Source organism: Haplochromis burtoni, unplaced genomic scaffold, assembly GCF_018398535.1.
Source record: "Haplochromis burtoni strain Fernald_Lab_line unplaced genomic scaffold, NCSU_Asbu1 Contig_44, whole genome shotgun sequence".
Lineage (NCBI taxonomy): Eukaryota > Metazoa > Chordata > Actinopteri > Cichliformes > Cichlidae > Haplochromis > Haplochromis burtoni.
This window is the reverse complement of record NW_024582405.1, coordinates 2,316,785-2,327,625: the sequence shown is the minus strand read 5'-3', so window position 1 is coordinate 2,327,625 and position 10,841 is coordinate 2,316,785. Positions and strand designations below refer to the sequence as shown.

The window sequence follows — 10,841 nt, the reverse complement described above, 5'->3', positions numbered from 1 at the left end:
AGTCAAGGCTCAAGGTTCTTTATCTGACACATGCATAGTTATACAAGTATAACACACAGTGAAATGTAACCTGACACGCTCCTCGGTGAATGTTCAGTAGTAGCAGCAAGCAGGTCATTCTGTACATTAATAAGAATAGACAATCGGACTATTTCACAGAATAGACAATACAGTATAAACATATTTAAAATTAAAGGAATTTGAAATGTACATTGTGCCTTGGTTTAGTGTCTGGAAGAGTCCTGTCTCAGTCAATTATAGATGATGTGAGAGGGCGGGTGTGTGTGTTTAGGGCACGGATGGCTTGGGGATAGAAGCTCCTCTTGAGTCTCTCTGTCCTTGCCCGGAAGATGCGGAACCTTCTACCAGATTGCAGAAGTTGGAACAGTTTGTTGCCAGGATGGGACGGGTCCTTCAGTATCTGCGCTGCTCTAGTCCGGCATCTCCTGGTGTAGGTGTCCTGAAGCGGGGGGAGAGCAATCCTGCAGCAGCGTTCTGCTGTACGGATCACTCTCTGGAGAGCTTTTTGGTCCTTCACACAGCTGTTCCCGAACCACGATGTCATGTTCTGTGTGAGGATGCTCTCCACAGCGCCTGTATAGAAAATCCTGAGGATCTTTGGAGAGACCCTGAACTTCCTCAGTTGTCGTAGGTGATACAGGCGCTGCCTAGCCTTTTTGGTCTGGACCTGAATGTGGGCAGCCCATGTCAGGTCTGAGGAGATGTGGACACCAAGATACTTGAAGGACTGCACCCTCTCCACTGGAGCTCCATTGATGATAATGGGCTTGTAGTCTCTGTGCTGACTCCTTCTGAAGTCCACCACCAGCTCCTTGGTCTTGCCGACGTTCAGCTGGAGGTGGTTGTCCTGGCACCACGATGCCAGATTCTTCACTTCATCCATGTAGGCCGCCTCATCGTTGTTGGAGATGGCACCCAACACCACTGTGTCGTCAGCAAACTTCACAATGGTGTTGGAGCCATGGGTGGCCACACAGTCTGAAGTGTAGAGGGAGTAGAGCAGTGGCGAGAGGACACATCCCTGAGGTGCTCCTGTGTTGATGGTGATGCTGTTAGAGACGCATCTACCCACCCTCACCACCTGAGTTCTGCCAGTGAGGAAGTCCAACACCCATGCACACAGACGGCTGTTAAGTCCCAGATCCCTCAGCTTTGTGAACAGTCTGCAGGGCACTATTGTGTTAAACGCTGAACTGTAATCAACAAACAGCATTCGCACATAGTTACCCTGTTTCTTGTCCACGTGGCTGAGAGTGGTGTGTAGGACGTGGGCGATGGCATCCTCTGTGGATCTGTTGGATCTGTAGGCGAACTGCAGCGGATCTGTGGTGTCTGGGATGGAGGAGGAGATGATGTTCTTCAGCAGCCTCTCAAACACCTTCATTACTACCGAGGTCAGTGCAACTGGCCGGTAATCGTTCAGGGATGAGGGTTTGCTGTTCTTGGGCACAGGGATGATGGTGGATCTTTTGAAGCATGTGGGGACCACAGACTTCGCCAGGGACTCGTTGAAGATGTAAGTGAACACACCTGCTAGCTGGTCAGCACAGCAGCGCAGCAGACGGCCGGTGATGCCGTCTGGCCCCGCCGCTTTCCTTGTGTTCACTCTCCTCAGTGCCGCTCGGACGTCATGCTCCGCGATGCTGGTCACCGGTCTCTCGCTGATGACGTCACTGTCCTCGGTAGTCAGGCGGTAGATAGCATTAGCCGCCTGGCTAACCTCGAAACGGGCGTAGAACTGATTCAGTCGGTTGGTGAATGCAGAGTCGGCGTTGATCGGCGCAGTGTCCCTGGCTTTGTAGTCCGTAATGGTGCGTAGTCCGTGCCACATACTCCGTGTGTCGCCCTGGTGGAAGCGGGACTCCACACGTTCCCGGTACCGGCGTTTGGCATCTCTCACCGCGCGCCGCACGCCGTATGAGGCCGCTTTGTAGGCGCTCATATCGCCAGTGGCGAGACCCGCGTTGTAGGAGGCGGTCCTGGCGTTTACTGCAGTGCGGATCGATCTGTCCATCCACGGTTTCTGGTTTGGGAATGTGGTGACTCTCGCAGTGGGGATAATCTCCTCCGCTAGCATATTGACGAAGCATACTGCTACTTCCGTAAACTCGTTGATGTCGACTGCGCATGCTCTGAACATGTCCCAGTCTACGTCGTTGAGTGCGTCCTGTAGCGTAGCTTCTGATTGGGCAGTCCACCGTTTTACCTCCCTCGTGGTTACTTCTTCCCTCCGTATGCTTTGTTTATACTGGGGAATGAGGAAGATGGCGTTGTGGTCAGACTTCCCAAAAGCCGGGTGTGAGACAGCTTTGTAGCCCTGCTTGTATGGCGTGTAGCAGTGATCCAAAATTCGATCCCCTCTCGTTGGACACGAGACATGCTGGTAAAAGTTTGGCATGACTTGTCTGAGGTTCGCTTTGTTAAAGTCTCCTGCTACAATGAGGGCTGCGCCCGGGTCCTTGTTTTGAAGCGAGCTCAGCACATCATGTAATTCGGACAAAGCCATACCTGTGTCCGCTTGGGGTGGGATGTAGACCACCGTGGCGATGACCGAGGTGAACTCACGGGGCAGATAGAAAGGGCGGCACTTAATGCTCAGGAACTCCAGATGTGGCGAGCAGCCGCTGGAAAGAGTAGAAATGCTCCTGGCATCACACCACTTTCTGTTTACCATGAAACACACTCCTCCACCTTTGGTTTTGTTCGACTCTGCCGTTCTGTCCGCGCGGAGCACAAAGAATGAATCCGACGGAGTTATGGCCTGGTCCGGCACGGTCCAGTCAGACAATGACCCTTGAGCCCTGATGTTTAAATGTGACACTGCAGATCTGACAACTGACATGATCATCTTTGAAGGCAGCTAAAGAATTAAAAATTAAGGAAGGAAGTTATTGTAACATCAGTGAGAGTAAATAGTGCTTTAGAGAGAGCTGACACTAATGTGGTTATCTGGGTGGGAGGATATCGGTGGTTCAAAGCTGTGTTGCTAATTTTCATGTATTAAACACTTACTAAGATTTCTTTATCTGTTATTCTGTGTAATTACAGAGAGAACGGCCTGTAAGCCATGTGAGCATTTGCATTGCTTTGTGATTTGGAGATAAGTGACTCTCAGCTGTTTCACTACACATTCAGAGAAACTCCATAGCACCTGGGAGGAGAGTCGTGCAAATACAGCAGCTCAGAAACCAACTCAACTAAACTAAGGCCTTTATAGTCAACAGCCTGTGTTGTTTATGTTTATTGAATAAAAGTTTAAGGGAAATGCATCACTTTCTCTTGTATTTTTATTAGGGTGGAGATTTAAGCTTGAGTGGACCCAGAATTTAAATAGATAAATCAATAACAGCACACACCTTGAACATGTGGTACATTATGACCAAAGATTCAAAACAATGCGCAATACAGGGCATAAAGCTTGGTGTGTGCTGAAAACAGAAGGAGGACTGGAGAGTAAGTGAAGCCTACCAAAACAAAAACATTAAAATAATCTCATTACAGCGAGCACTTGAACTAAATGAGAAACACACAACTAACTATTTAAAAAAGGAATAGGAAAAGGACTTGGAAGGTAATATTGGAGGTAAAGACTGGTGAAACGTGTACACCAGGGGTGTCAAACTCAAATACACAGTGGGCCAAAATTCAAAACTGGAACAAAGTCGCGGGCTAACATTAATATTTATTGAAAAAAAAAATCTTCCTCCAGATATAAGAATGAATCTTTTCTTATGGACTCAAATAAGTTTTGCTGGAAAACTGAATATGGAACAAGCAAAGCTTAATACTAAACAATATATATATTAGCTGTATAATACCAGTAGGCCAGCTCTAATAGTAATTTGGTATGGCTTTACGCGGGCCAAATGTGGCCACGGGCCAGAGTTTGACACCTATGGTGTACACCATACAACCACCAGTTTAAGGTCCTGGAGGGAATTTGCCTAGAAAAACATGCAAGATTTTATCACTCCAAGATTCAAAAGTAGACAAAGAAAACAGAGAAATGGTGGATAGAATGTGGGAAACATAATGTTGGACATGCACACATATTCTGGAAATGCCAAAGACTGAATGTATTCTGCGGAGAAATATGCAAACTGTTGAAACAGATACTTAAAATACTGTAACTCAGCTAGCTTAGGGAAGGAGTTAGCTCAGCATTAGCATGCCGTCTGTGCTGTTGTTTGCAAAGAGCCGAAGTTGTGTTAGCAGCACAATGCAGCTGTTCCTGTCCTTGAGCCGTCTCCACTTTAACATCATGCTCTCGTCCTTTTGTGCAATAAAAATAAAAGTAATGTCCACGCTGCAGATTGTGCCACTATTTTCCTTCTTAGATACATGTACTGGGATTAGCTGATTGTTGCACAAATGCAAGTGGAGCTGATCTACAGGCGAACAGACTAACAATTCCTACTCGCAACTGACTCTTTGCAAGAACTGGTTAGCAGTGCCGGTCAAGGAGAAGAAGTCAAAATCAGAAGCAAAGTTTTTTTTCTAAAAATTCTCAAACTGTCTGACCAGGACTGCCTTAGGTCAGGTGTTTCAGGCATGTCCTACTAGGAGGAGGCACCAGGGTAGACACAATGGAGAGATTATGTCTCACCTGGGTTGGGAACTCCTCAGCAGGGCTGGAGGAGGTGTCTAGAAGATGGAGATCTGGACATGTCTAGGTAGATTACTCCCTCCACAAAATTTCCAATGAAGTCTCTTAAATGTTGCCAAATGTTTTCTATTCTAAGTTTTTCCATTTTTGTGTTCCAAACAGCAAAAAGGAGGTAGACAATAACTAAACCACAACCATAACCTTCAAGCTAGACAGGCAGGCAGTTACCTGGTGGATGCAGCAGGTTCCTTCTAAAAGTAAGATTACCCAGTGATTTTACAGATGGGGGGCCTTAATTTAAAACCCAGAGGCATGTTTCATGGAGCGTTTCATCTCGCCCTGCACGCAGTCCCAACATCAACAAACTACTTGATGCACATTTTATTCTCCCATGGCTGTCATGTGTTTAATCTTTATCCACACAATAATGTGGAAATAGAAATTCTATTTTTGTTTTGTTGCTGTTAAAATTATTACCATTAACATGAAGACAGACACAGATGGCCCAACTGAGCTTTTAAGTCAAACTTGTTTTTAGTGCATTTCATACAGAATGAAAACGTCATTTGCATGCATCACGTTAGAGTGGAGGCGATTATTTTAATGGGGTAAAAAAGAGGAAGCCTATCTGCCCTTTGAGGCCAAAGCTCGTGCATTTTATTCCGTGAGAACGTGAAATAAAAAGATGATTCAGGCTTCTTCCCACTTTGTTTTTAATTTGTCTCAGGATGTTTCACGGTTTCACTGAAAATGCTGACTGTTGAAAAGAGATTAAAAAAACACATCATCTAAGTCCCATTATACACACACACACATACACACAGAGCTCATTAGCATATAACACTGAAACTCATTGTGGCATTTCCATGAAGTTGTGTGTTGTTTCTTGCTGCAAAGGAAGCTCGCAGTGGGTTAACAGCAACCACACACACACACACACATACACTGAACTTACGTTTAGTTTCACATTAACAGTTTACAAAAGTAAACTAGAAATAAGAGTAATTTGTTGTATTTGCACCCAAAGCAGGTTGATGTTGGCCTGTTGTTGACCTCAGGCAGACCTACCACTGTTTAGCAAAAGTCTGTAATTATTATTATCATATTATAATGCAACAGCAATATTTTACATTGCGTGGACATGCAGCATGTGAGTTCCTGTGTTACTTCACTATTTATTTATTAATTTTCACTGCTAAGTTCCATCAGTTCTTGTCAATGGCGTCCCAGAGTTAAGGGACTGCTTTTATTTTGAAAAACGTACACAGGAACAAGGCCTACGTGCAAAATCAAACTGTGTTTGCAGCAACATCAGGGGCTGAAAAATTTAAGCCAACATGCAAAAAAACCTAAAACTGCAGATCCTCTCGGTGTACCCTGCAGCTACAGCTGTGAGTCAGTGCTCACAGATAAATGTCCAACATGTTTACAGCGGATACAGAAACCATTTTATCTCTGAGGATAGTTTCTGTGTTTTCATGTTTCTTTTAATAAAAGGTGTGTTTCTCCTGATTGACAGGCTGTCCACCTCAGCTAACTGGAGCCCCTGATTATCTACTGTGTTGTTGGCTGTACTAACAGGCCATCCAAAAAGTCTGTGCTCTTTTGTTAGGGAGTGCAATCTTAGCTCTAAACCAGGGGTGGGCAATCTCAGTCCACGAGGGCCGGTGTCCCTGCAGGTTTTAGATCTCACCTTGGGGAACACACCTGAATCACATGATTAGTTCGTTACCAGGCCTCTGGAGAACTTCAGGACATGTTGAGGAGCTAATTTAGCCATTTAAATCAGCTGTGTTGGTTCGAGGACACATCTAAAACCTGCAGGGACACCGGCCCTCGTGGACTGAGATTGCCCACCCCTGCTCTAACCTTGATACAGCCCTCAGTCTGAGTGCAGCATCCTTGGGTCAGATGTTTCAAGCACAGCTTTAATCTGATGGGAGGCTTCCTGGCTTGGACCTCCTGGTCGGCTGGGCTCTTTCTGTGTGGGTGCTCTGGCTTCCTCCCACAGTCCAAATACAAACATGTTAACTGGTGATTCTAAATTGATCGAAGGTGTGAATACAACTGAAGTGCAAAAAACAGTTCTGGATGAGTATGCGTGGAAAATGTAACGTGGCTTGAGTGGTCAGTAAGACTGGAAAACCCCTAAAAACAAAGCCGCCAGTCTACTCCTTTAAGTTGCTTGTTTCAAGCAACTTAAAGAAGTCCAGTTTCTTTCCAAGCTCCTTAGACTACGATGACCTGGATGACTGAGAACCTTCACAGACGCAGTTCCTATAATGGCCACTAGATGCTGCTGCCAGAGAAAGTAACAAAAAAAAAAAAAAAACTCCATCTCCTCTCTATAAATATGTAACCCCTAGCAGTTGATTGCACTTTTGTTTATGATGATGTTTTTAGCATCAGTGAACATATTTTTAGAGAAACGGCTTCCTGGCGTGGTTCAGTCTGCTGCTTAGAAGTGACCAGAACGGTGTCCTTATTCGCTGCTTCCTGTCCCACATTTTAACTGGCTCTTCTTTAGATTCCTCCCCACTGGAACACAAAGTGATTACCAGACAGAAAAGCAGTTAAAATAACGGTTTTGAAAGATATTGCAATGGAAAGTGGGATTCACATGTGTGCAAAGACCTTAAAAACAAACTTCTCTGTCCTCCACATGAACCTGCAGAGTCTCTGTGTGTGTTGGTTTTTGTTTTTATATGTTTTCCTCTTGGTTGCACATCTCTCCGTGGGGAGATGTCTTTTGTCCTGTCTTCCTTTTCTCTCCCCAACCGGTCACAGCAGATGACCTCACCTCTCTGAGCCTGGTTCTGCGGCAAGGTTTCTTCCTGTTAAAAGGGAGTTTTTCCTTCCCACTGTCGCCAAAGTGCTTGCTCAGAAGGGGTTATATGATTATTGGGTTATTCTCTGTATGTATTATTGTAGGGTCTACCTATAATATAAAGCCCCTTGAGGCAGCTGTTGTTTTGGTTTGGCGCTGTGTAAATAAAATGGAACTGAATTGAACAAACATACTTCTACCCACATTCAGTCTGTTAGAATCTGATCACTCTCGCCAAACTCAGACTTCTTCCCTGCAGAAATCCGAAATGCTGCAGCACCATCGGGAATGTGGACAAATTTATGACTGAAAAACACTGAAACACCAGGATTTTTGTGCTTTTTCTGCTTAAATGCACTCAGTTCAAATAGTTAAACAGGACCTGACTCTCTACAGCAGGGGTGTCGAACTGCAGGCCTCGAGGGCAGGTTTTCGATGTGTCCTTGATCCAGCACAGCTTATTTGAATGGCTAAATTACCTCTTCAACATGTCTTGAAGTTCTCCAGAGGCCTGGTAATGAACTAATCATTAGATTCAGGTGTGTTGACCCAGGGTGATATCTAAAACCTGCAGGACACCGGCCCTCGAAGCCTGCAGTTCGACACCCCTGCTCTACAGGGCCTTATAGGCTCATTCATCTGAGGCTACATTGCAGTTTTTGATCTTGAGAAATTAAAAGGAATCAATGCTCAGGTTTATAGACACCAAGCTACTTCAGCTTGAAGCCTGGTGAGCTTAGCTTGGGTTAGATGTTTGCACTTGTCTTTTAACCACATAAGACGTGATGTGGTTAAAACCACTTTATCAAGAGATATCGTCTTGGATGAATTATGGCAAGTCAGCGTCTGGTTTTCGCAACACCACGGGCCTGAGGGTCTGAGAGTCTGAGTGACGGTGAAGGCCTCCCGGGACGTTCCTGTTCTGGGGTCGTGTGCAGCAGGTCGTAAACCGGTGTTTTGAAATTGGACCTGATTGTTTACTGAGCATAAATCCTCAGCCTGGTCAGTTTAAAGATGTAAAGGTGGTCATTTTTATGCAGCTTTTAACACGAAAGGAAATTTAGCAGATGAAAGGAAAATGATGGAGGTGTTCTTCCTGCGTCAGAGATTTGCCTGCGCTGTCAAACCCTTAATGGCCCAAAGCTGTCACATTAACAGACATAAGTCAGTGTAGGTATGACATGAATAACGCACACAGTGAACGGAGTCCTGCTGATGAGATCTAACCAAATTCCTATCACGTCATAACATAAATAATCCTTAATTTGCAAATTCTCAGAAAAAACAAACAAGAACCACAGAAAACCCAATTTATCTGTCAACCTTCGCCACAGAGTCCGAACATTAGTGTGTCAGAGCTGTTCTGGAAACACTTATACAACGTATGAGTAACAGGTCAGACTGATTGTGGCTCATTGCTGTGAAACTGCAACGAGAAACTTTGACCTGGGCCCTGTTTCAGGAAGCTGGTTTAGTGGAAAAACTGAGTAAGTATACCCTGAGTTAACGAAAACGCTGGTTTTTCGGTTTCACAAAGCGAGTTCAGCTGCAGCCTGAGTGAGTCACTATGACGACACACGCCGTGAAGCTAACCTGCCCCCTAGCAGGTTTACCACAACTAACCCTGACTGACCCCGCCCCTTTGTCGGAAACCTGACAGTAGGAAGTGTCAGACATGGCGTGTCCCTTCCGTGAAGAGCCGGTAGATCGTGAAGCCCAAATTCTCCGCAGAGCTCTCCGCCGGGAGAGAGTGATCAGATCGCGTTTGGACATTTTATCATTTCCTGATGAGTTTCTGTGTGAACGTTACCGTTTCTCAGCACAATCTATAAGTTATTTGATAACATCCTCAGGCCTAATATTCGCCATGTGACATCGCGGACATCTCTCAGTTCTTACATATTATTTGTATCTGCACTTCGGTTTTTTGCAAACGGGAGCTTTCTGTATAATATTGGTGACGCTGAGCACGTTTCCAAGGCTACCGTCTGTCGGGCAGTCAGGAATGTTACAGTTGCACTGAAACGTCTCCTGTACTCGTTTGTGGTGTTCCCCGGTCATAGACCCACAAGATTTATCAAAGAGGGATGCCACAAAATTGCAGGTACAGGATGAACAAACTTAATTCATGATGTGGTGATACTTGAACTACTACTTAAATTTTACATTTATTTCTCACGGTTCCCAGGCGTGATTGGCTGTACAGATGGCACTCACATTCCAATCATTGCTCCTTCAGTAAATGAAGGAGACTATGTGAACAGGAAGTCTTTCCACAGCATTAATGTACAGGTACATAGTTCCCTGTAGCATTTCAAACTAACAAATTATTTCATTATAGTAATGGATGCTAATTTGTGTTCTCTGCACTGTGAAGATCATATTGATGCTGCCAACATTATCACAAATGTGGAAGCCAAGTGGCCAGGCTCTGTCCATGACTCACAAATATTCCGTGAATGTACACTGAGCACAAAATTTGGACATGGTGAGTTGAGAATACTTTAAAATATATAAAGACCAATTGCTTCAGGGACATTTGAACTGAAGTGTATCCTTCTGTCTTAGGAGAGTTCACTGGCTACTTGCTTGGTGATAGGGGGTATCCATGTTTACCCTATTTGCTTACCCCTTACCCTGACCCTGAACCGGGCCCACAGCAGCGATATAATCTGGCTAATTGCAGGACAAGAGCCAGAATTGAAATGACTATCGGAATGCTTAAGGCCCGGTTCCAGTGCCTGCAAGGACTCAGGGTCACCCCAGAAAGGGCATGTGACATTATTGTGGCATGTGTGATTCTTCACAACATTGCCACAATTAGAGGAGAACACTGTCCTTCTGAACCAAACATCAGCAGTGATCCAAACCATGAACATCCTGACCCTCCCACGGACATACAAGATGGAAGCGCAGTCAGAGACACCATATGTCACAATCATTTCTTTTGACCCATCACCTCAACATGTTGAAAGAAGAATAAACAGATTTTTGTTCAACTGGCTTTATTGGTCGCCTGTATTTCCTGTACACAAAGTATTAAAAGATGTAAACCTCATAAAGTGTCTCTGTTGCTTCCTCCTCTGTAACAGCTGTCAATGTTTCTTCATTATTTTCCTGTAGTAAAGAAATAAACAACATTGCTGTTCTACTGTAAACTCATATAATCTGTGGAGTATTACTCACAACTGCATGTTGGTCTGGCTCAACAGGAGGCTGCACCAGATGCAGTACACCACCACCATCAACTGATAGAATATGAGGTTTATACAGGTCACTTATAACTTACAAGGGACCAAATGGCAATTAACAAACATACCAATCACCTTACACTTCATTGTCATTATGCTCTCAAAGACAACCAAGACTGAGGGAAGGCAAAATCAG

At 44.8% G+C, this 10,841-nt stretch overlaps 1 protein-coding gene across 1 annotated transcript; it reads left to right on the top strand.

The window, feature by feature from the left end:
• Positions 1–9,796: 9,796 nt before the first annotated feature.
• Positions 9,797–10,512, top strand: LOC121814410 (putative nuclease HARBI1). The gene is made up of 2 exons (XM_042220187.1): positions 9,797–9,942; positions 10,023–10,512. Exons 1-2 carry the CDS (start codon positions 9,798–9,800, stop codon positions 10,403–10,405), a joined length of 528 nt encoding a protein of 175 aa, XP_042076121.1. The 5' UTR covers position 9,797; the 3' UTR covers positions 10,406–10,512.
• The last annotated feature ends 329 nt before the right edge of the window (positions 10,513–10,841 follow it).